At 41.9% G+C, this 26,571-nt stretch overlaps 1 protein-coding gene across 3 annotated transcripts; it reads right to left on the reverse strand.

Moving 5' to 3' along the window:
- Positions 1–5,465: 5,465 nt before the first annotated feature.
- On the reverse strand, positions 5,466–22,595 carry COPS8 (COP9 signalosome subunit 8). Of its 3 annotated transcripts, none has more exons than XM_061607653.1 (8): positions 22,325–22,595; positions 18,772–18,842; positions 17,253–17,301; positions 14,616–14,748; positions 12,413–12,520; positions 10,975–11,037; positions 7,585–7,626; positions 5,466–6,803 (listed from the first exon to the last, which is right to left on the reverse strand). In XM_061607653.1, exons 1-8 carry the CDS (start codon positions 22,409–22,411, stop codon positions 6,724–6,726), a joined length of 633 nt encoding a protein of 210 aa, XP_061463637.1. In that variant the 5' UTR covers positions 22,412–22,595; the 3' UTR covers positions 5,466–6,723. The 3 variants fall into 3 exon arrangements, with proteins under 3 accessions (XP_061463637.1, XP_061463638.1, XP_061463639.1); XM_061607654.1 differs by having other exon boundaries at positions 22,441–22,594; XM_061607655.1 differs by lacking the exon at positions 22,325–22,595 and adding an exon at positions 22,059–22,256.
- Between the last annotated feature and the right edge of the window lie 3,976 nt (positions 22,596–26,571).

Genomic DNA, 26,571 nt, shown 5'->3' on the forward strand with positions numbered 1-26,571 from the left:
GCTTGTACTGCCTTGCCACTCAAATACCATGTCTTTAAATCTCCCACTGAAGTGAGAAGGAAATCAGCTTAAGCTTCTCCTGTCTGCTCTACTCCCAGGTCTTCATCACCATCTCCCCAATCCCCCTCCGTTTCCTGCCCGTGGCACACTTAGAATCCTTTGTGGCAAAGCTGGTGAAGGAAGGTTCAAGTGACAGAACCAGGGAAGGAATGGCATAAGGAGCCATGACTGCTTGGCCTCTCAGTGAACAATTTAAAGACCTATGTCTGGTGTCTAGTTGCAGAACCATGCATTGCAAATATGTTCTGATGTGCCCTGGCTCAAATGAATAATCATTTTTGTCTGTTGATTGGAATACTTTGTTCTTTTAATTTAGTGAAAAAGCGTTTTCAATAATGAAAAGTTAAATTGATTTTTTGGAGGACTGCATGCAAGTGGAAGCAAGTGTTCACATTTTAAAAGTTTTTGCGTATTTGTTTAGTTTTTTGGTGTTGGATGTGTAGATTTAATCAATACATGAATTCAATTGTGTAACATAAAAATGGCAGAGCTCATCTTGCTCTAAAATGTAGCAAGAATTTGGATCTGTATGAATCTTGCACTGAAACAGACAGCTTCAAGTTTTAAGCATTGTTGTTATTTCTGGATTTTCGGTCAGCATGACCCCTCTCTGTTTTGCAATTAATTCATGAATACTCTGTCAGAAGCGTACCCTAATACTGATATTGCACTGTGGGTTTTCTTAACTTTGCGGGAAGGAGTGGTTCCAGCTGCCCTGAAAGAGGCAGTGATCCAGCCACTCCTGAAAAAGGCCAGCATTCTTTTTCTATGCCTGCTCATAGGGGCTCGCCCTATGCTCACTGTGACTGCTCATAGTGCCTGGTGGGTGACCCAGTCCTGGACAGCAAGAAGTTGTACTGTAGTGGAGTGGTAGATTATATTCTTTGCACACTGAAGACCTCAAATTTAATATTTGGCTGGATCAGGTAGCAGGTAATGTAGAATATCTCTACCTGAGGTGCTGGAGATTTGCTGACCTAGCATAAGGTCCATTATGACCATAGCATTCCCTTGGTGAATTCTGACTTTTATACTGTGTTTATGTATATATTTATGTATATGGTTATTATGTATTTTGCTTTGTAAATTAATTTGATGCATTTTTATTGTACCTTGTGTATTATGTTGTAAACTGCTTTGAAATCTTTTAGATAGTAAGCGGTTTATAAATGGAAATGATGATGATGATGATGAAGCTTCATATGATCCCCAGGTAGCCTAGCCAACCTTACCCATACTCTGATAATGTCCAGATTAGATTAGACTTCTCAGAAACTTTCATTTATCCAAAACGCTGCTGTTAGAATGTTGACTGGGACTTGCTAAAGGGAGCATCTCACCAGTTCTTAAGTAGCTTCACAGGCTGTCAGTCCATTTTGAAGCAAAATTCTAAAGGCTGATAGTTACCATTAAAGTCCTGTACAGCTTCAGAACAGGGTACCCTGCCTGCTTATTAAGGTTATTTTAACAAAATCAGAATTATTTATATGTTTAAAACTGTTTTGAATTTGTGTTCAGGTAAGAAAGTATTCGTAGGTGCAGATGAGGTGTGACTGACAGGTGGGAGGGGTCGTGGGAGTGAGAATTCCAAGGGGAGCGTTGAAGGCAAAAGCTGTTAGGACTTGGCAGTTAGATAGGGTCAGGGATCAAGAAGAGAACATGTAGGTAGAAGGGCTCTGGTTTGGTGGGGAGGATTTCATTGGGATTAGTGGGGTAGGATAGGTAGGTAGGACAGAGACAATAACAACTTATTTACTATCACATTTAACATTTTGTTTTATTCAAAATCCCATGTGTCAACTTGGTCAAGAGTGCTACCATACTAAGGTCCTATTCTGAACCTAGACCTATATCAATTTTACAGACAGATTATACCAGTGATCATCTCTTGGGGAAAACCTGGTAGGGCTGAAGCTCATCGTTCAGAAGGCATATCTGACCCAGGCTAAGGCGGACTCCAGGGGATTTCAGGACGTGATAATCCCAGAGACGCAGAAACATCATAGTTATGTATTGGAATGTTTCCCCGGGTGCTATCCTTACCTTCAGAGGTTAGAGGAATAGTGACTGCAAAATAGTGTTTGGTTGTTGTGCCCTGCATATGGAATGTTCTCCCCAGGGACGCTCAACTAGCACCCACTCATATACCTTTCCAGCACCACTGAGACCTTTTCATGGATGTCCAGACATGAAGAGTCAAGCCTACTCATGTTTCTTGGTCATACTAGAGTGTAACAGAATGTTAGAAGCTAGCAGATATTTTATATTAGCCCATATAATGAATGGCTGTCCTGAACAACCAAGTAAGAGTGTAACATTACATTTCCCTCCTCAAGTTTTAACAACTTGGTACCTGCTTCTATGCCATTCACATCTGACATACTTTATGGGCAGACCCTGCCCTGGAAAGTATGGAAACAAATTGAATATCATAAAGCCCTTGAAAAGCAGAAGTCACATAAAATGCTTGTGTTTACATCTGCTGGAGCACAAGGAATTTTCTCAAGAAGTTCTATGGATGAATATTCTATGGAACTTGTTTTGTGGGAACTTATGTGTTTAACATGTGGCCTTAACATATTTTAGTTAGGCAACAGTCCTATTAAAGTGATTCATCATTATCTTGCATTCATCTCAAAGCAGATACTGTTAATGACCCTCTTCTCTGTACAATGGGTAGAGGTTTCAAAACTTTTCCACTAAGTTTCCTAAACACAAATCATACTGCTGAAAATATCCTGCCGTTTGCAAGCTTTGATGATGTGCAGAATTCTGGGAGCATCCTCAGAATATTCCTCATGTCATAAGATACTTTCCCCTCACCCACTCCCCACTTTTCAGAATGTTTGGCTCCTCACCACCCAGCCATGATAGATAACTAAGTTAAAGAGGTGCTAATACCCTTTCAGATTCAGAGTGGATAAAGTCAGAAACAATGGAGTACTGTTGCCATTATCAGATTTCAGACATCACTTGTTGTAAAACATTTGTTGTAAACCACCATTTACTTATCATTTCCATCTCTCCTGGTTTAATCGGGGCATGAAAAGCACTAGGTTGCAAGTTACACAAGCTAAATGATTAAACTAAAAGGGAATTGAATTGGATTCTGCTTTAAAATGTTTGGCCTAAGGAGCCTTAATTTTTCTGTGCAAATATGAATCAGGTTCAGTGTATATGACTGATTGGGATAGGAACTGAAGTTTGTTATTGATGGTACACAGGTTTCATAAGTCAGATACTGTTGTTTCACTTTGCATATGCTTTTATTTCTAAGTAGCGGCAGGATCGGGCTTTTTATCTCAGTCCATGCCAACTGTTTACACCTGTATTTTGGCTTATTTTAAAAAGTAGCTCACTTACCATGAATAGCAATGTGTAGGTAGTGGTCATACCACCTCAGTTATTCATCATAGAGGTTTAAGAAATTAAGAAAGCACCATAGGTTATCAGTGCCTTCTGAAATGGTTGGACTTGTATGTGGAAAAGGAAAGCCAATATATGCCTCACTAACGCAGTCTACTGTAAGAACATAAGAAACATAAGAACATAAGAAGAGCCTGCTGGATCAGGCCAGTGGCCCATCTAGTCCAGCATCCTGTCCTCACAGTGGCCAACCAGGTGCCTGGGGGAAGCCCGCAAGCAGGACCCGAGTGCAAGAACACTCTCCCCTCCTGAGGCTTCCGGCAACTGGTTTTCAGAAGCATGGTGCCTCTGACTAGGGTGGCAGAGCACAGCCATCATGGCTAGTAGCCATTGATAGCCCTGTCCTCCATGAATTTGTCTAATCTTCTTTTAAAGCCGTCCAAGCTGGTGGCCATTACTGCATCTTGTGGGAGCAAATTCCATAGTTTAACTATGCGCTGAGTAAAGAAGTACTTCCTTTTGTCTGTCCTGAATCTTCCAACATTCAGCTTCTTTGAATGTCCACGAGTTCTAGTATTATGAGGGAGAACTTTTCTCTATCCACTTTCTCAATGCCATGCATAACTATCATGTCTCCTCTGACCCGCCTTTTCTCTAAACTAAAAAGCCCCAAATGCTGCAACCTTTCCTCGTAAGGGAGTCGCTCCATCCCCTTGATCAAAGCACACAAGGATAGCTCACTGTCTATCAGAGGGCTACTTGCTATTTACAAGCTGTAGAGCTTGTGGTATGAATGGGAAGTTTGCTGTTTGTTACGATGGGGGCAACACTGAAAGGAATGTTGTTCATTCTTCCTGTGTGCCATTTGCAGATTACCTTCATACATATTGGAGGAGCTGCAGGAAAACACCCATGGACAGGTTTTTCTCACTAGTGATACAGGTGGTTGATCTACCACTAAAATAGCTCTTTTCTCCAGATGACTCCCCAACTCTAACTTCTCTGAAGTAAACTTGTGGTCTTCCAGTTATTGTTCGACTCCAGTTACACACAGCCAGCTTGGTCAATAGTCAGGGACGATGAGAGTTGGGAGTTCAGCAACATCTGGAGGGCCGCAGATTCTCTACCTCCGCTCTAAAGAATGGTGAAGGCAAGTATATCACTGAAAAATTGCACTCTGAGAGACACCCAGATGATTTTTGGGGGGGGGGGAGAAGTATGTTCGATTCTCAGAGGTCACCATTCAATTAATGAGTTGAGGGCGGGTGTGAAATTGAAGAAATGCTTTTAGTGATGCAATCTGAACAGCTTCTTCTCCAGCTTAGGCCACAGACATGCAATATGAACCATGGCACATAGACTCCTAGTGCAAACAACTAGTTTCCTGAGAGACATACAGCCAACCAATACGTGGAACACTCTGTGATAAGCGTTATCATGTGAAGCAACTAGCACACTTCCACAGTAAGTCTGTCAACAGTAAAAGTGAATATGGTAAACATTATGGTCTTATGCTGAATACTGTATGTGCATGTCTGTAAAGCAGCAAATGTTTGCGTCAAATGAAAAGTAAACAGCAAGTCTTTGGGGAGTCATTTTGTCTCTTGTACTTTTACACCACATGTTCATCTACTTATTGGCATACTTTACAATTTTTTCTTTTCAGTTACCTTCAATGCTCTTTCCACATTACTCTGTATGATTACAAGCCCCCTTCTCTGTCCAGTCTTCAACATCTAAAATCCCACCCCAAAGCACATTTTTATCTAGTCCTCAAGAAGCTTATGTTCTCTGCTCCTTCACTAATCAATACTTATATTGCAGTCCAAAACAAATTTACTTAAAGTAAATCTGAAAAAAACATAATTAGGAACTTGCTGTTAGTCTGCTGAGAGGGAACTATTTAACCTACATTCTGCTCAAGATCTATGCCTAGACTGGAGGACTATTGTTGCTAGATGTTGATCTAAGTGCTGAAATAATATTAATACTAAACGCATCTCTAGAAGAAGAAAACTTTAAAGAAGACAACATTCTAATCTGATGTAAACATATTTTAATATTACCAAAATTAAGCTTCCATCAACTACTTAGAGAGTTGAAGCTTTAAAAGATTTTCAAATAAATAATAGTTTGAGATCAATGGTTACACTCACAAAGAGGCTCCTAAAGTAACTGTGCACATAGTGGGACTCTCTTGCACCCAAACACATCCAAAACAGCTTCAGAATGTACAGAGTGCACTAGGAGAATAAGTGTCACTACAGAAGGACAGACACCGGCAATTTCAGAGAGACAATCCATGAAATGATGACTGTCCAATGACTGAAGAGGGGAACAAAAAAGAGTGAGACTCTTGAGGAGGATCGTATTTTAAATGCAAGGGAATGGTGGCAAGTGAATGGCTGGGGCACTTGATTCTTCGTTGTTAGTACAGAAGTTAACAATACTAGCAAGATTCCAATTCAGGAATGCTCTATTGGATCCAAAATTGCAGCATAATTTCATCCATTTGCATCAGTCATATAACTGGTTTTTCCCCACTAATGGCAAGCATCTTCCAGAATGAGAGAAGGCTAGGCAATAAAACTACCGACTTAAACAAATACAGGGCAGATATGTTTGAAAGAACATAGACACTGATGAGACTATCTTGTAGCTATTGTTAAGCAATGAAGCTCTGAAAAACATACCCCAATATTTGCATCTCCGCCCCCCCCACCAAAGACTTAACGGGTGCTCAAACATTTTTAAAATGGTTACTCTGCTTAGTTTTCTTTTAAAGAGAAAAAGCAGCATGACACAGAGCAGACAACATTTGCCTCAAGTCAGGAGATTCCATTAGGTAATTAAAAATTGTAAAAGCAGCCAACGGAAGGAGCTCATTATAAACAAAGAAGACAGTAATATTGACTCCTACGACTTGTCCCCTGGTCGGTATACAATCCCTCCATGTCCTTTTAGTGTCTGTTTTTTATGCCATTCATGAAAATGGTTAACACTTTTCTACACTGCTGCATTTACAACAGATCACAGCAGAAGAGGTGCTGTCTCCCTCATAATGAAGCACAAGAGTTTAAAACCTCATATATAATACTGCTGTGCGCCTGGCTGAAAATTATGGGGAATAAACTGAACCAAAACTTTGCTCCAGCAAAACAGACGTGAAGGGGAAATACAGAACTGTTTTACCAGCGTATTCCATAATAGTGCATATACTGCAACATTCAACAGGATAAGCATAATATTGAAAGGTTTAGAAGTACACAGGATGTGATGAATGAACAACGGGAGTTATCAGTTTTCAAGGAAAGCCACATAGTCAGTTAACCGGGCCAACTGCTGTTCATTAGGAATTGGTGGAACTGGAGCAGGTTCTGAGAAGAAAGCACAAACCATGGTGAGAACCAGAAGAACTCAAAATGAACAGAATCTGAATACTCCTCCCCTGTCATTGAAGAACACAAAAGCTACATTTGAAATCCTATCCAGAGGCAATTGGAAATCAAGTGTAAAGAAATAATGATGTTCCAGGCTATGTTCTGAAAGCATATGAGGCCAGCTCCTTCTTGAAGCTAAGCAGGGTCAGGTCTGGTCAGTGCCTGGATGGGAGACCTCCTGGGAACCATATGTAAGCCACCTTGGGTTTCTATCATGAAAAGAAAGGCCGGGTATAAATGTAATAACAAAAAATAATAAATACCTAAAAGCAAAATAAATTATAGTGATCAACAAGGTAACATTGGTGATTACAATTTTGTGTTATCACCAATATGTTATTAATTGGTCACTGTAATGATCGTCCACACTTCTGTATTTCACTTCCCTCTGACCTCACTTCCCCGTATCCAAGGAATATATGATCATATGCATATATATGTTTCCCAGTTTAGGATTACACTGCCTGCATCTGATGTCCACAAAAGCTTATGCCATAAGAAGTTTGTTTGGTTGTATCCAACTACGTTAAACTCAGAGTAGACCCATTAAAATTACTGAACCTAAGGGAGACATGTCCATTAATTTCAATGGGATTACTCTGTGTAGGACCAATGCTGGATACAAACCAAAGTCTTTAAGGTGCCACCCAACTGTTCTTTTTGCTGTGCCACACTAACATTGCTACCCCTCCGGACATAAATATGAATGAACACATACCTGATAATGGGTGAAATCTATTGAATGAAGGCTCTTGGGGGCCTGAAACACAGACATAGGAACACATGTTCAAAGAATCACTGCACTAACAATGTATTTCTAGATATTTAATACCCTAATTTTACTGTGAAATCTTTCATAGAGCTCTCCATTAATATGTTGCTTACGTGCCAGCCCAGATTTTGCTTGCTTTGCACTGCAAGCTCTGCATTCAGTGAGTAATTTCAAACTTCACATTAAGTAATTCTTTTTCAGGAACTTTTCCTACATCTCTTGAAGCAGTATTTAACTGAACTCTACAGCATGCATCACACCTGGTATGCCTGGAGAATAGTAAAAATTAAACTGAGGTGTTCAGCAATTTGAAAAAATCCCAGGCATCAGGTCACTGGGGGCATTTAAACTATTAAGCGCTGGTCAGAATGTATATCTAAGAATATGAAACATCGCTACTAAAAATGGTGCTGGTGCCAAGAAATTGACATTAATTTTGTTCTGTTGTTGTTCTCACTTGTTCACCGTCTTTCATTTTCAAACTACAAATTAATACCAAAAAATTATCCATCCTTCCGTTTTACAAAAAGCCTGAAAATGATTTTTTTAAAAAGAATACCAAATTAACATTGCTTTGGACCAAAGAGCTATGTTAAGAATATGTATTTGCATATTATACCCAAGTAGTTTCCCTCTGCATTAAAACACTGTTTTATATGTCACTATAAAGAACCAATTGGGAACATCTTAGCCAAGGTGATGAAAGGGTCATGCCCATGGGACACAAGCATCCAACACTGTTTGGTAGCAGGTTTCTGTATGTTTGTGCATGGGTATTTCTTCTGTGGCTGCTGGAGCCCTGGGGGAATAGCAGTAGTAGCCGGAACACTATGACGACTAGAGCGAGGGCTTGGAACACTGAGGCCAATACTCCAGTTCTTCCCTTTGCTGCCTTTCAGAAGGAGCCAATTCCATTGCAGCCTGGATGGAGGCCACTGAGGGCTACACAATTTTATTATTTGCTGTCCTTACAATTCTCCTCTGGGTTGGATCTAGTGAATGGAATTATATTCACAGGAGGAAAGGAGCAGTTTCACAGATTCCCATCCCCCCCGGAAAAAAAATCTGCTCCAGAGGGTTCGAAGATGCTCTGCAATGAATGGGGGGTAGTGAAGAAACTTCCACTGGATAGCCAGCTCTTCCGTTTGCGGAAGGTCATCTGAGAAACCAAACTTGTGTATTGTAGGTACTGGATTATTGCTGTTAAGTACTCCCTTGGATTTTGTGTGGTACTTTCAGCAGGTATGTCACTATGGGAGCCAATACTGGCTGAAAAACACACTATGAGTAGAGATGTGAAGGCCCAGAAAACCCCCAGAAAAATCAGAACTATAGCAAACAAATGTTCTAGAACTGTACTGCATCTGTGCCATGAGAAGTTGTTCTAAGTTCCTTTGTTCTGCAGGGGGCTTACCTCAAAGAAATCCTGTTACTAAGAACATATGAACAGCCTGCTGCATCAGGCCAATGGCCCATTTACTTCAGCACCCTGTTCTCACAGTGGTCAACCAGATGCCTGTGGGAAGCCCACAAGGAAGATCTGAGTGCAAGAGCACTCTCCCCTCCTGTAGTTTCCAGTAACTGGTATTCAAAAGCATGCTGCTTCCACCTACGGAGGCAGAGAATAGACATCATGGCTCATAGCCATTGATAGCCTTGTGCTCCACGAATTTGTCCACTCCTCTTTTAAAGCACCCATCACTGCCTCTTGTAGGGTACATTCCACAGTTTAACTATGTGAAGAAGTACTTTCTTTTGTCTGTCCTGCATCTTCCAACATCCAGCTTCATTGGAAGTCCATGCATTGAGAAAAAAGGAGAAAACCTTCTCTATCCACTTTCTCTGTGCCATCCACATCTATCATGTCACCTCTTACTTACCTTTTCTCTAAACCCAAATGCTACCAGCTTTCCACATAGAGGAATCGCTCCATCCCCGATTATCTTGGCTGCCCTTTTTTGAACCTTTTCCAGTTCTACAATATTTTTGAGGTGATGAGACCAGAACTGTACACAGTATTCCAAATGAGGCTGCACCATAGCTTTATATAACGGCAATATGATATTGACAATGTTATTTTCAATACCTTTCCTAATGATCCCTAGCCATGAAATTTGCCTTTTTTACGGTTGCCACACGCTGGGTTGATATCTTCATTGAGTTATCCACTACAACCCCAAGGTCTCATTCCTGGTCAATCACCACCAGTTCAGACCCCATGAGCGTATATGTGAAATTTAGATTTTTTTGCTCCATTATGCATAACTTTACACTTGTTTAAATTGAATTGCACTTGCCATTTTCCCGCCCATTCACTCAGTTTGGAGAGTTCTTTTTGGAGCTCTTCGCAATCCCTTTTTGTTTTAACAACCCTGAACAATTTAGTATCATCATCAAACTTGGTCACCTCACTGCTCAGCCCTAACTCTAGATCATTTATGAACAAGTTAAAAAGTAGAGATCCCAACAGCAATGCTTGGGGGACTCCAATTTCTACATCCCTCCATTGGGAGAACTGTCCATTTATTCCTACTCTCTGCTTTCTGTTTCTTAGCCAGTTCCTAATCCATAAGAGGGCCTCTCCTCTTATTCCATAACTACTGAGCTTAATCCTTGGTGAGGTACTTTTTTGACAGTCCAAGTACATTATGTCCACTGGATCACCTCTATCTGCTTGTACTGTTAAAGCTAAGACCAAAAAAAGCAGAGAATTTTTGTTCAATCACTCCCATATCCCAAAGAATAATTCACAAATAAAAAACCCCAACCCAAGTCAAATATACATCATATAAGCTAAGAACTAGCAAGACACAGCAAACATACCCTAGAGACATTTTAGCTGGCTTGGAGCACGCACAATTTCCAGCAACTAATCAAACTACAGAATATGCTATGTGTTCTTGTACTTTATTCTTTTAGTACAGAACATTAGTTTCAACTATCAAATTACAGAACCAATTCCAAGGTAGGTGGCAACTACACTCAGTATTGACTACATTCTATTCAAATCAAAACATGTTCAATGGTGTCTCCAAAGCCAAAACTAGAGGAGAGAAATTAAGGCACATCCTGCTTGCTTTTGCCTAAAACCTTCAGTCTAAAATGCTGCTTAATTAAAGCTGCCTGTGTCCCTATGAGAAAAACACCAATTAATGTTTCTGACATTATGTTTTATGAACATCCCTTGATGTTTTTAAACTTTGAAGTAAGTACCGGCATGCAAATGTTAATTATTTATTATTATATTGAACACTTACACTAAAGGCAAGCGATGCAAAGTATACCATCCACCACCACACACACACAAAATCCTCATGGATCAAGAGCTCCACCTACCTGGCTTTTTAGGCATAACCATGCGAGTTGATGAATCTGCTTGCCATCCCTGATCAAGAACACCTAAAATTATTAAAATGATATAAAATTATCAGTGCCATAAGGAAATAAATCCTATTCCAAGAGTTCCCTTACCTTCCGCATATAAGAAGCATTCCTATTTTATTGTACCCTTTTGCCATAATGTGAACAACTAAAAATTATTAATCCACTTGAAAGCCAAAAGCAAAACAAGAAAACAATCTCTCCAGGAGTCTGATACCATTAAATAGTAAGATATTTATTTATTTATTTATTATTAGATTTGATTAGACGTCCATCTGGCAGAGGTTAGTCTGCCACTCTGGGCGACATACAGCAAAACACAAATACAGTTCATATAAAAACATAAACAAAGAGCATTAAAAATTAAAACACCCCCAAAGCTGTACACTGCCAACCTAACCCCCCTCCCACGCCTGGTTAAAGAGCCAGGTCTTCAAGGCCCGACAGAAACGGAGCAAGGAGGAGGCCTGGCGAAGGTCGGTTGGCAGCGAGTTCCATAGTGAGGGAGCCACTACTGAAAAGGCTCTGGACCTGGTCCTCACCAGTCTCGCTGCTCTTAATGGGGGAATAAAAAGATATAAAAGCAAATGGTGGTATCCAACATTGGTCATACTCAGAGAAAACCCACTGAAATCAATAACATTAAACACATTGATTTCAGTGGGACTGCTCTGAGTATGACTTAGTCGGACATCACCTCAGGTTTTCAGACTACAAGTTTAACGTTCCAAGCCCTTTCATCATCTGGCTCACAGACAATTGTGACACTTCTTTATCACTGCAAGTAAGTTTCCCTTACTGAAACCTTGGAGAGCCGCTGCATGTCAATATAGACAATACTGAGCTAGATGGACCAACAGCCTGACTCTATACAAGGCAGCTTCCTATCTTCCAATAAATAAGTCATTTCAAATTCCTGCTTCTCCTATGAATTTAGAAACACACCTCCAGAGTACGAGGCATGCAAAAATGTAAAGTTAAAAAAGCATAAACATGCACACTCCCTCACATACCCAACTTACATGCTCACATTTGTATTAGAATTTGTCCACCAGAACTCTATTTTGTGTAAGGAACGCAGAATATTTTGTGTAATATTTCTATATAAGGACACAAGACATGTCCAAACCTGATGCAAGTCTTGAAATGCAATTCCAGTATACACCCCAAGCAGCCTTTATTCAATGATTATTCAAAAACAAACAACCTTTGAAGATGCATAACAATATTAGAGAAGCGTCATGATTACTTCAAGGCAAATAGCCCTTCTTAGTCTAGGCTGTAGATGAAGACGTTTGACAATGCCTGATAACTGCAATCTAGGTATCTACAGTGGACAGTATAAGATTACTCTAGTGTGCAAGCATCCATCCACACACACACCCCGCAGTACCTTTCACTGCTTCCTCTACAGGAAGTCCAACAAAGGCTGCAAAGTCATCTGCACTTATTGAGGTATATGCTTGAGAGACCAGTCCAAATGCTCGCCGCCTTGTTGCATCTATAGAGGTGTAATTGTGAAAAATGTGGTGAATCAAATCTAAGAAAATATTTTGCATATATATGCAATGAAGAAATAATATTTTCTACAGCTTGAAGCATATAGTAACAGCATTTCCCCATAAGAGAAAGGGAGGAATTATGCATAGGTATTTCCTATGTGCTCCCTGCCCCCCAAAACAGAACTGTTGCGAACAGGACACTGGTAGAGGCTGGCTAAGTACTCAATTTGGAAAGATGCTATCTTGAGAAGAAAACTAAACATCCCTGAAGAAGGTTGTCTTAAACAAAAACATTCTGCACTTTTCAATATTTTATAAGGACTCTGGGTTATATCTAAGTCAGTGGTTCCCAACCTGGGGGCCGGGACCCCCAGGGGGCGCGCGAAGTAATCCAGAGGGGGCCGTGAACAGTAAAGAAATGAATTATTATTATTATTTTAAAGAATTCTTCACTCCCTCGACACTTCCCACTGCCGCTGCAGATGACACCTCCCCCTTGCTCCAAACGAGAGGGGAGACTTTTTGCTGAAGCACCAGAGCTTCTTTCAGGCGCACTAAGGGCAGGCATCTGCCTATAAAATACATGGCAGATGCCAAAGGAGGCTGAGGGTGGAGCTACAAGGAAGAAGAGGGGATTACTATCACTGATTCCCGTTTCCTTGCACTGCCGCTACTGGCAACGCCCTGACTTAGAATGAGAGGAGAGGGCTTTTTGTGAAGCAAAAAGAAGCAAGCCTGCAAGGAAAGGCTGCTTTTCCCCTTCCTTCCTGGCTCATGAATTTTTTTCACCTTATAAAGGGGGTCCCGTGCTCATAAAGGTTGGGAACCACTGATCTAAGTCACTCTCATGACTACCTTGTGCATTGATTTCAATGGGTCTGCTCTAAGTATGACTTGAATACAACTCTCTACAAGTTTGACTTTTTAGTATCATTTTGAAGCCACATCTCATCTTTGTTACTTTTAGTACTCAACTTCACTAAATCCCTCAACCAGAAAGTTACATAATGATATAGAAAATGAATACAGTAGTTGGAACTTGAAAATAACAGCACAATCCTAACAATGTTTACTTGAAGAAAGTCCAATTGAATTCAGTGAAGCTTACACTCAGGTAAAAGAAGTTAGGATTGCAGCCTAAGTCCGTTAGATCTAAAGGTTGTAATCCAACAGCCACATCACATGCAAAAAATTAATCTTTATTTTAGCCCTTTCTGTTGATACTAAGTGCTGAGATCAGTTGACAAGATAAGGCACTCTTATCCTAAAATCAGATTCTCCCACATGTGCATGAGAATCTGGCTTCAGACTCAACAGTAGTAAGAGCAAAGGACAGCTGAAAAAGAATTGACATGAACATATAAAGGGTTCAGCATACAACAGTTCCTGAACACAGCCAAGATCTGCTACCTTCATTTATGGATCATCATGCAATGTGGGCAGGGGTTTGCCAAGCAAAGCCCCACCAAAAATGCTACTTCAGTGAGTTAGATTCAGACTTGCCCTTCACAAAGGGAAAGCCGCCTTCTGTTTGTAGGAGGTGAAGTTCCACTGGAGGAGGAGGGGAGAGGCAATTTTCACTAATCCCCCCTTCCCCTCTGCCAGTTCCCACGATGTTCTGGAGGGTTCCCCAGTCCTCTTGAAGAGCTTTCGGGGTGCACAGGTAGTCACAATCCCACACAGTACACACAAACCCCTTTAAAACCCCAAGTTTAAGCCAAACTGCTTCATCATAAATTATCACATGGTTATATAAAAGGCAATTCCACGCATTGTGTTATATCAAAATGGCACAGAAGACAGCTCACCAACCACTAAAATTACTTCAAACACAAACTGACAAACTCTCTAAAGAAAGGGTGCACAAACCATTCAAACCCCTTTCTCACAGCTATTATACATACACTAACAGATAATGATTTGTAATTTGCATTGGAAGATGACAAAAAAACCCATTTTAAATGAGGTTGGCCTGTCTTTCTGCAATGTTGAAGTAACGTTGCCCCATAATCCATGACTTTGAGCAACCCGTGTGCAATCACACACTTGTGACACCAAATGAAAATGCCAAGGGTGTGGGAAGCCTGTTTGTACCTCGAAGTGCTTCCATGATGGGCTGAATAGACTCAGACCACTGATGTGCACCAATTGTTGTATAAATTCCAGGGAAATCTCTTTGCCAGATTCTCTGCCCTACTGACCAAATTGCAACAAGCTCAGGATTTGCCTACAAAGAAAAAAGAAATCAGTCAGAACAAAGTCACATTTGTTTTGTGAACAACTACTGCGCAGCCCTCCCCACCTCAAAATAGGCTTTCAGTTATGCAGAACACTTTGCCTCCAAAATGTGTGAACCTGTCTGTCCACCACGTTCAGCAGGAGAGATCCTTCTTCACATTCCACTGTCAGCCTTAATTCTGATGGTATTTCAAGGAATGCTTATTCCCTGTTGCAGCACCTAGTACAGGGGTAACTAATGCATGGGCCATGGGCAGCCCTCCCCCAGTTTCTGGTGGGCCCTGAAACCCCCAATATTTGGCTTTAAGTTAATTTTGTTGTTAAAACTCTCCTCACCCTCCAAAGGTGTTGATGGTTGTTGAGCCCAACCATCGTGCTGGTGACAGCGGGAAGGTTTCAAGCTGATCAAATAAGCAGGGAGGGAATGATGCCACTTTTTTTTACCTTTGCAAAAGGGCCTCTTCTCCCTCTGGTGGGGTGCTACTATTAAAAGGTTCCAAAGAGGCTTAGGAAACAGCAAGTAGCGCTGCTTTCTGTTTTCTCTCTAAGGCCCTCTAACAATGGCATCACATCAGAAGGAAAAGGGGCCCTTTTGCACAGATAAAAGGCGGCTTTGGTTTCCTCAGGGGAGCGCTGTGGCAGGAGGTGACCCTTCCACACCAGCACTGCCTGAGGGAACAAAATTGCTGCCTAGTGAATGACTGAGTGTGTATGTGCTCCTGTCTCTCCGTGCCCAGCCCTGTGTGTGTGTGTGGACTGCTACCCTCTGCCCACCCTTTTCCCGGTACCCGCATGCTCGAGTGCATGTGCACACTGGCATTGGGGCCCCTCGTTAGGACAAGAAAGTAGCGTTCCCCTGCCGTGGATCGCAGGGAGGGAGCTTCCAGGGCGCCTACCCATTTGCTCGCTCCACCTACCTGTCTCTCCCGACCCCTGCTGCTGTGTGTACAGGGCTGCCATCAACCAAGATGGTGGCAGAGGCATCAGGCCCTTAGGGAAACCTCGGCATGCCTGGCGCCGGCCCTGGTAACCAGCATTTACCTCAAGGGAGAGGTAGGCGGAGCATGTTGCAGGCGGCTGTCGCAGGCCTGCGCAGCAGTGGGGGGGTGCCTGGGAGCTCCCTCCCGTGATCCATGCCAAGCATTGTGGAAGGGAGCACTACCTACCCACACTAAGGAGGGGCCCTTCAGGGAGAGGTAGGTGGTGCATGCGTGCATGTGCCGGGGCAGGCTGGTGGCCAAAGCATGCGTGGTGCCGGCCCTGCCTCTAGTTTTCATAAATAAAAATATCTCTATATTATGCATTAGGAATTCAGGAAACATTGTTTTAGACAGACCTCTGTGCTACTTAGTGAAAAAGATGCCACTTATCAGCAGATGAGATGCAAATACAGAAGTACATGACTATGATCAGAGTGACCAAGAACTTAATTGTGGTGACCACAATTGGGGAGATAGACAGAGTCTGTAGCCAGAAGCCAGTATATTGCTAAAACAAAACTATCTACATTTCCCCTATTGCCAACTAAATTAGGTTGCTTCTGCTGCTGTGACACAAATCCCTGCAGATGGACTGACTTCACCAGACAGCAGCATCTTTAAATCTGGTTTCTTCCCTCCACCTGCTTTAGCTGCAACTTCTGTGTTTGCCTTTCTCTGATGCTTCCTCCTGAATATCTTCAGCAGTCTGCCTCCAACTCCTTCTCCAGTCCTCACTCTTCTCCCATTAAGTGTAATTTGCAGCAGAATGTATTCTTAGCTGGTTTTTCTCATCCCAATTCCCCACTCAAGAAAATCAGGCAGGAGGGAAGAAAAGCTATACATTGTACCAATCCTTGTGGTATTGTTCTCCCAATATAGATAAAAGGAAAAAAGAAAAACACCCAAACATAACAAGATTCTCTAGGCCACTTAATCAGCTGAAGTAATCCTGCCTGTACCTAGAAGTGTATGCAATTTGCAAAGAGTTATCTCTAAAGCAAATATTTCCACTCCAGTGATCTTTTTTAATTGAAAGTGTCCATCCTAAGAACATTAACACTCAATATCACTCTCGAGATCTGCTAGCAATACTGAATTTTCATGTACTGAATGCATGCTTAGAATATGGTATCTCTCCCATTTTTCCCCAAGGAAAACCAAAATTCTTCCTGTACTGTATAGTTTAAGAAGCTGTAGAGAAAGAGGGCCAGAGAGGAAATGCACATCTGCAATAATAGTCAAGACTTCCTCCACCTCATATGTGATACATTCTAGAAATGCAGCTGAACTCAGATATAAAATAGGTTCCCATTCATTATTTGTATACTACACTCGGCATAGAGTACGTGGGAGGGATGTGGAAAAGCAAAGCACAGGTCCAGATAGGAACCTCAATAATACCAAAACTTTGCCACCAGCAAAAGTTTTTATTGTTTAGAATATTGTAGAAACACAAATATATACAATTATGCGCGACATCTCTCCCCTTTTGACAGCATTGAGAAGTACTTACAGATTTAATAGCAGGAGGTATTCTTTTCCACAGATATCGTGCATTATTCCTAATAAAGATAAAAGTGTTAACTTAAAACATTTTCAAAAAACATACTGACTAAAAAAAACAAGTGCTTACTACCAGAAGCCTATTAAAAGATGCAAAATTTCAGGCTGAAGACAAGCAAGAGCCCTATTCCAAAGAGCACTTTTTAATGAGCTGCAGATAACATTTCAAACAGTAGAAACACACAGGTTTCAGAAATTCTCTTTTTAATCTCGCATACAGCACTCAACCGGACTGACTGCGTATGTGGGCATGTTTAGTCCTCATACAATTTGTGCTACATATGAAAAAAGTTCTAGCATGTAAAAGTTAGTTTCTATAACCAAGTAGAAGGTTTGGAAGTTATTTCACGCGCTTGATACTTCCTGTAAGTCACTGTTCTGTGCAATGTGTGTGTATGACCATGTGCACACACAGAGCTGACCATGGTAGTGGATACCAACAGGCAGAGCTGTGATAGCACAGAACATTTTGTTGCTCAGGTAATTAAAAGAATGTGTAGTCCAAGGTGAAGCTTGTCAATTTGACTGGGATTAAAAACTCACACTGGGAATGGCTGAAACTAGAAAGAGTAAAGAAATGGAGTGAAGGGGTGGGGGACACCTAGAGACAAGGAAGCTCAAGGCAGGGTGTGGATTAAGGGGTGGACTGAGGAAGATGAATCTGAAGGAAGGGTAAGCAGAAAATGAGACCTGAAGGGCACAGGAAGCAGGAAACTGAGGTATGAGTTAGTCAGTGAGTGAGGGGTCTGAAGAAATTCCAAAATGCTGAAGATCAGGAGAGGCATGGAAGAGTTACAGGGAACTTTGTCAGAAGGCAAGATGTCTCAAGAAGTGCACAAAGTAGTCAGTGGCCTAATACGCAAGTACTGGGAAGAACATGGTTGGAGGAGACATGAGTCTGTAGAAAGCAGAAGAGTACATACACACACATAGATAGATGGAGCTGTGTACAACTGGAAGGAGCAAGAGACATTTGCAGGTACATGAGCAAGGAAACACAAGGTTGCTAGGTCTAGAGCCCAGACGCTGACAGTTGGTGCTTCTGTTGTCTCTGAAGTATTGTGATGGAGCAACAGTAAGAAGGCAATGAAGGCAAAAGATACAAATATCAAAGTTGCCTTGGCCAGTAACGGTGAGGTATGCAATTGCTTTTACACGTTCTTAAATATTTTTATTTTATTTTAAATTGTATTGTCCAAACATTTTGAATGATTGTCACTCTGGACTCCTTTGGGAGGAAAGGTGAGGTTAAACTTAAATAGTAAACATCCTTTGTGTGCCTGTACACATTCTTCCAACTTCACAAATATTACCTACGCTATCTCCATCTGCTTATATGACAGAACTGAAGTGAAGAACTACAGGAGCAGAATGACCCTTGAATTGCTGTTTTCCAAAATAGCTTACAAAGTTACACCTCTTCTCATGTCCTGGTATTAGTGATATATTAAAAAAGAATTCGTACTTACATGTCATTATGTAAAAGGTACAAAGCAAGGAGTTGACCATAAACAGGTGGCGTTGCTATTCCTCCAGGGGCCTCAAAAATAACAAGAAGAGTGATTTATTCAGATGATAACCCTTACACAGTGAACAGAGAGACTCAGTCGCCATCCCCTGCTTCAATTCACAGGACAGACATATAGGATTTGCAACTGCTTCCCTTGGGTCAACATTTTCTCTCAGTTCTGATTTATATGATGTCCAGCTAACACAGGAGGTTAATACAAAAATATTGGACGCATCCATATATAACTTTGTTTTGTTAGCAGACAACTTCCATCAGCTCCCAATATCTCACAAAATGGATACACTAACTGAGAAGATGGGAGAAGGCACAAGTTTTAACTGGACTTGGTGGCAAAGCCAAACGCTGCAATAGCCAAACCCTACCTCTCCCTTCAATGTAACCCTACATTCTGAAATAGGTCCTCAGCGTGTTCAATGAAGTTCACTCCCAGGTAGCTGAACAAAGGCTAAAATCCTATGCACGCTTACCTCGGAGTAAGTTAAGTCACTTCACAGGAAATATGAACAGGATGGGACGTTGGTCCCTGACCTCACACTGTACCTCTGAGTGAGGTCAGGAACAATCACTGCTTCCCTGCCACAACTCCCAGGTTTGGAACTGGAGAGCAGGTAGGGTCCTAACAGTTCTGCTAGACTTCCACAGCAACTGTAGAGATGATCCCCACCCCTTTCTAACTCCAAACTTGGAGATGAGGGAAAGGAGCAGAGGGTTATTTTGAATTGTCTAGTACCCAGTCATAGGAACATAAGAAGCGGCCTTATACCGAATCAGACCATTGGTCCATCTCGTCCAGTATTGTCTACACTGACTGGCAGTGGTTCTCCAGGGTATCAGACAGAAGCCCTAATCTGGAGATGCCAGAGATCGAACCTGAGACCTTCTGCATGCCAGGCAGATGCTCTACCACAGATGCCATTGCCCAAACAGTTATCTCCAGCCACAGGAAAGCTGGGACTCAGTTTTGTTGATGGGCAGCTGACACACTTAGAGGGCTTCTGCTCACCCAAAGGCCATTGGTGGTGAGAGACAGAGGTGCTCTAAAAGTTCAAGAGCCCATTCTAATTGACAGTTTCTGGAGTATATAAGCTTTTGTATTTTGATAAAAATGTTAGTTCTGTTTTAAGGTTTCCAAATTAGAATACTCCTCCATGTACACAAAAATGAACAAATAATCTCTGTATGGCAAAAACTATATAAAGAATCCCTGACTCATTGCCAATGGAACCCAGGGACAGGGACTTACCTTCTGAACTTCTCTCATTACTGTAACATGCCACAGGTTGAAATCCCTTACACCTATTTATTATGCTGACCATGATAAGTTGCTTAAGTCTACTCTTTCTCTTGTGGAGACTGACTACAATCAACATGAATGATAAAATGTAACATCAAAACCCATAAAGTAAGATGAGAGAGCCAAGAAGACAGGTTCAAGGCAGCCAACTGTCAATCTGGGGGCAATATTCAACAGAAGAAATTCCAAGAGTTTAGGGCTATGTGTAGATTTAGTTACCATATGAAATAACAGGCCCAAAGAAAAATAAAAAAATACTGTTTTAAGGTTTTGCTGTTGGCTATCCTGGGCTCCTTTGGGGGGTTGAAATATAAATTTAATAATAAAAAATAAAATTCTGTAAACGGAAGATAGGATTATGAACCATTTGGACAGTTTTCTCCTTTCATCCTTACTAACGTGCTTAGGATATCCGAAGTGTACCTTCAAGTAGAGGTACTAGACCAAAATAACCAGTTAAGTGTGATGTGACAAACAGCATAACCTAGCCAGAGTCAGTACTGCTAAAGGCATTAGTGACAACAGAATAATTACATCATAGGATGAAAAACATGATCCAAAGCTATTCCCACAAGTTTTTCCTCATAGGATAGCATGTCATTTGAATTGTTTGATCCAAGTCAGGTAGCTGTAGGGTTGCCATGTTCTTGGCCTGAGACTGATCCTGTATCTTTATGAGAAGAGAAAGTCAGCCAAGTGCAGGTGTTCTTGCAACACTGTAATGGGAAAAACCACAAGGTAGAATTGTCCCTTCCCCCTGCCCAACTGTGAAAGATACAGAAGACCTCTTGGTTGTCATGCCCAGCATCCAAGAGGTCTTCTGTATCTTTAAAAGTTGTGGAGGAGAGAAAGAAGAATTCCACCTTGTGGTTTTTCTCATTACAGCGTTACAAGAACACCTGCACTTGGCTGACTTTCTCTTCTCATAAAGATACAGGATCAGTCTCAGGCCAAGAACATGGCAACCCTAGGTAGCTGTTCTGTTCATGAGGGCAGCTACTGGGATGCTACCAAATGGGCATATGTTTACTACAGTTTTATTCAACGTGTTCAAAGCGTAAAGTACGTCCCCATTTTTGTTTTTGTCCTGAGAACAAACTTGCATCAAGATATAGTTAGTCTGTGTCTGAGACTGTGAGTCTGAACACTTCCAAACACACACACACACACACGTGCACTCCGCATAAAACCTGAGATGTCAGGAAGGAAGCTAGGGTAGAGCCATTCTCCTCGACATGCTACTTTTACTCCTCCACCCCATCCCCCTTTCCTTTCACTCTGTCTGGCTTCAAGGTCTCCCTGCCCAAGGAGAAGGAAAAGGAACCCTCACCCAGCACCCCGCTGTCACCCCTGTCGGCACCCCCATATCGAGAGGGGCCCCGCACCCCCACCGTCTCTCCCCACAGTGCTCCGCTGCCGCCCGAGAGAGGAGCCCTCGCAGCTGCCAAGAAGGGTGCCGCCTCAGGCTCCCCTGGGCAGTCGGCCATTCGATGCTACTTGATGCCACTGCCTGAGATTGGGCCGCCGGGAAGAACGAGGGTGGCAGCTGATGGAGACTGGTGGAGGCTAAGCTGAAGCTGCTTTAATTCTTTTTCTACTTTTGCAGTACTAATTGAATATGTAATGTGGCCTTCTATTACATGTTATATTATATTTACAGCGTGGAATTAATTCATGTATTGTCATATCTGCTATTTGTTATTTTTATTATGGTTGTGTTATTTTGTTTGAAATTGTCTTGCAATTGTTTGCTCTTGTTATAAGTTATTTCAGTTATTGCGTTTTTGCTTTCTTGTTGTAAGTCGCTTTGAGTTCTACTGTTGAAAAAAAGCGACTAACAAATGCCAGTAATAAATAAATAAATGAGTACTAGTTCAGCGAGTGCTTGCTATATGTTGGAGGGCCATTCCGCTGCCCGAGCTCCCACCTACAGCCTGAAGCGGTGCAGCCCAGGCAAAGACGCTCCTCTGCAACGGCGCTCGCGAGGACTAGGAGGGGATTTCCGGGTAGCAGGGATCGCCACCGGAGAAACGAGACACTCCCACGTTGGGCTCGCCGGGTAGGAATGCGGGCTATACGTTGCCTATCTGTGCAACGGGGCTGGGCTGGTGAAGGTCCAAGTCAGGACAGCCGTAGCCACACCGTCACCTGCACCTCCTCCGCGTTTCCATGGCGTCCCCCGTCAGGCCACCTTTACCTCCAGCTCCTGAGTCTCGCACTGCTCCAGCAGCTTCCGGTAGCTGAAGGCACCGCTCGCCGCCACCGCCATCACCGCCACTGGCATCTTCGCGCCCTGCGCCCGCTTCAACTCACCTCCTGGCAGACGCCGCCCAAACAAGTGGAGTAGAGGGGAGTTTCCTAGAGACGAGCGTACGCGCCTTTTTCCTCAGCTTCCGGCGCAGAGGACTGACGTCACTCCACCGCACTTGTCAACCGATTTGCTTGCGCCGAACGTGGCTAAGAAAAATACTAGGGCCCACAGAGATAGGAAAAGGGCGCATACAAATAGTCCGGATTTCCGGTTTCAATAAGAGCAGCCCAAAGAAATTCAGGGAAAGTCACTTCGATGTAATAACAGAGTTCCTTCGGAAGAGGGATTGATTGTTAAACAACTGTAGCTCCGCGAAGGAAATAAGGAGTTTCCCAACAACTCTCAGTACCCTTAACAAACCACAGTTCCCAAGACTCTTTGGGGGAAGCCATGCTTATGGTATAATACTACATTAAATGTATAGTGCAGTTGTGGTCAGAGCCCGAGACTGATAGATAATGATATCTCTAATAAAGAGAAGTTACTGGATCTTTTTTGGTAAAGTACAACTAAACAGAACACCACCACAATAGCTATATCAAGTGTCAGTAGTTTATAAGACTTTGCTTATAACTGTAGTATTCAGTACTTTATAACAGAGTTGTATGGCTGACAGGGAGTAGTTTTTTTAAAATTATGTTTTTAACCCTTTAAAAAAGATGTCTTTAAAGCTTTTTAAAAAATGTTTTAAAGTAGTTTTGTTTTAATGTATTTTAAGGTCTTTTTAATGATGTTTTGATGTTTTTAGCGCTTTTGTTTGCCACCTTGGGCTCCTGCTAGGAGAAAGGGTGGGATATAAATAAAATAGTAAATAAATAAGAGAAATAGTTTACAAAAGCACTGCTGTGTAGTTCAATGTTAATTTTGTAGGTCAGAAATGGGGCTGAGTCTGGTGACATTTTGAGCCAAGGGCTCCTCTCAGTTTGCTGCAAAGATCAAAGTTCTTAAATTGCCTATTCTATTAATTTTATCCCACATTCAAGGCAACTAACAGAAACTATAGATATAAAACTGTACATATAAACAATTCAACCAAATTATAAAGCAAAATGTAAGCAATGATAACAAGGGCCACAATACTTTTCAGCCCAAAGCTGGTGCTCACCTGTCCACAGATGGCTTGTGATCTATTGACGTGAAGGCAAGTTGGATGTATGTCTGCATTTAATTTAAAATTACATTCTCCACAGAAAATATGACTTGAATTAGAAAGAACATGAACTCCATGTTCTTTTCTGCTATCTTTTGTTGGAGGTAGCCATACTGGTGGTCAGTCATGGCTATACTGAAATTTCTTTATCTGATTCAATTAACGAGTTATCTAATGCAAAATATTCTTTGGACAACATACTCAATAAAATGGACAAAATTAAAATGTGTCATACATACAACATCTCAATAAAACCAATATCAATAGGGCTTGCTTTTGCCACCAAATTTTAAAGGTGCCAAATACAAGCCCTACTTGCCAAGGAACAATTGAAAGTGCATTTTAAGACTCTCAGTTGTTCCTTTGACACCATATCTTTACCTCCCCTACACCAGACATATATGACCTGTGTGATCGGTGGGTGGGTGTTGCTGAAAATTGCTGGGGAGGGGCAGGATTAGGACACCCTGCTGGGCCTAATTAGACCTAGGGGCCAAAAGTTCCCCACTGACCTAGAGCATCTGGGGTTCTCACCTTCTGTAGTAAACCTTGAATGAACACCTCTACTCTATTGTCTGAATACACATTCTTCAGCTAAGCAATTCTAAACAATGAGTCTACTGGTCTAATTTTAAAAATTATTTATATAAGGTATTTATATACTACTTACCTACTGAAGTCTCTAAGCAGGATAAAAAATGTTATATAAATTGGACAGGCCTTTTGTAATGTAAGTTCAGAGTTGATAGGGAAGTGGAACAAGCCTCTCAGTAATTTTCTGGTAAGCCAAAGAGGCTGTCAGAAACTGTGTGAATTTCATGATTGGGCTAAACAGGAAGGTTGGCTTCTATTGGTCTCAGATTCTCATAGATTGGTGAGGCTTTATCCTCAGCTCTTGTCTTTCTGAAACATCTGATCAGCAGTCCAAAGATGATCTCTCAAAACATCTTTTCTGCAAGACTCCTCCAAGCGGGTAATATATAACTAAGTTAGATCGAATTTATTTTATTTGCAAGCCTTTGTGTTGCAATTGTTCCCTTCTCTTTCCTTTTTTCTTCTTACAAATTTCTATAAGTTTTGACGTTTGTCTTCATTGTATAAGTTTTAAGGCAATTATGGAATTGTAATTAAAACTTTCCTCCATGTGTTAAGACACCACAGCTAAGCTGCATTTAGGTATTCTAAAGATATGTCATAAGGAGGTTCTATAAGATTTGGTGCTTGGGCTTTGAGAAAGTCAATCCAAAGCTTCTGTCTTGGTTTATATCCGTCCTGCCCAACTTGGTACCCTGCAGATGTTTTGGACTACAATTCCCATCAGCCCTAGTCTGCATGACTGCTGGCTTGAGGTGATGGGAGTTGTAGTCCAAAACACTTGCAGGGCACTCAGGGAAGGCTGGTTTATGTTTTGTCCTAGAGCTGAGCTGGAGGGAGGGGTCTGTAGAATAGGTCACAAACTCCTTCACACAGCTAGAAAGACTAGGGTGGGACAGGAGGCTTATTCTGTCCAGGAGCAGCTTACAGTAATTATTTTGGGTGGGAGCAGTTATTGGATTGGCCAGTAAGGAATGCCTCTGATCTGTCACAGGGGTGTATCCTGAAAATATCTCTCAATGGACCCCAAAAAATTCTGCTGGGCCCCATGTAATTTGTGCACATATTGTGTGCTTCTACAAACACCTTGCAATTTGTGCACATAGCATACCACCTGTGCATTTTCTATGTGTATGCGTGAATGCACACATGCGCACGCACGTTGTTGCTCAGAGCCACACTCTATGACATTTAGAAGCCTATAGAGAGTGGCAGAAAAACCTCAGCACTAGAAATTCGGGTTGTTAATATATCACTTCCCACTAAAAAAAAATTCTGGAGTGATTTGCAATCTCCAGTGACAATGCATGCCAAGCTGAACATCTGCTCCTTCAAGGCGAGAGTAACGACACGGAGAACAGATTGCATTCCGCTCATCCAGACAGAGGAATCGCCCACAAACGGTGCCACAGTCTTATTTGGACAGAGTTTCAGTTTGTTTGTTTATTAAAATTATATCCCACCCTTTCCCCCAGAGTTGTCTCTGATTCAATCCCTGACATGTCCCCCAAGCACTATGTTCTGTAGACATCCATCTAAGTAGGAGCGGAAGAACTCCAAACCAGTGCCCTCCACTCCTAACTCAGTCTCCCTAGAGGGAGATCTGATGGTATCAAAAACCTCTGACAGGTCAAGGAGAATCAACAGGGACATACTCCTCAATCCCTCTCCCAATATAGGCCATCATGTAGGGTGACCAAGGCGGTCATAGTGCCAAAACCAGGCCTGAACTTTGAGTGAAATGGATCTAGACAGCACCAATGCAGAAGAGTGTTATATTTAAGATTCATACAAGAGTCATCATGAAGTCCAACAAAACTTTATTTGAAGTACAGTGAACCCTTTGTTTGGGAATCAAGAGAATGGGGGATATAACAACAACTCTAAGAATGGGAGGGGGGGAACAGATGCACAACACAATACAGCAGTCCCTGTAAGAGTCATATTGGATATTTTCTGGCATCTTAGAAACATTAGTGAACACCCTGTGGAGAGTAGCAGTGGAGAAAGTTCTTTCTTCTTCACAATTGGTGCTGTACATACAGGTGCTGTAGGCTTAGAGGAAGGCAATGGTAAACCACCTCTGAGTACCTCTTACCGTGAAAACCCTATGGATACATCCAAATGATTCATAGGGTCGCCATAAGTCGTAATCAACTTGAAGGCATATAACAACAACAACAAGCAGAGAGAAAGAACAATTGTAATTGCTTTCTCTCATTCTCCATGCTGATAATATCCAGTTAGAACTGTTCTCTCTCTCTTTTCTCCTGCTCTCCTTTCTGAGTCTGCTGGCTGATCAGAACCTCACTGATCAGTGAGGGCAGCAGAGAGCCTGGAGGGCACCCTGGTAGGTTTGACTATGGTTGGGCTGGGTGTGCGTGGGCTG

Source organism: Rhineura floridana, chromosome 2 (genome assembly GCF_030035675.1).
Source record: "Rhineura floridana isolate rRhiFlo1 chromosome 2, rRhiFlo1.hap2, whole genome shotgun sequence".
In the NCBI taxonomy this organism is placed as follows: domain Eukaryota; kingdom Metazoa; phylum Chordata; class Lepidosauria; order Squamata; family Rhineuridae; genus Rhineura; species Rhineura floridana.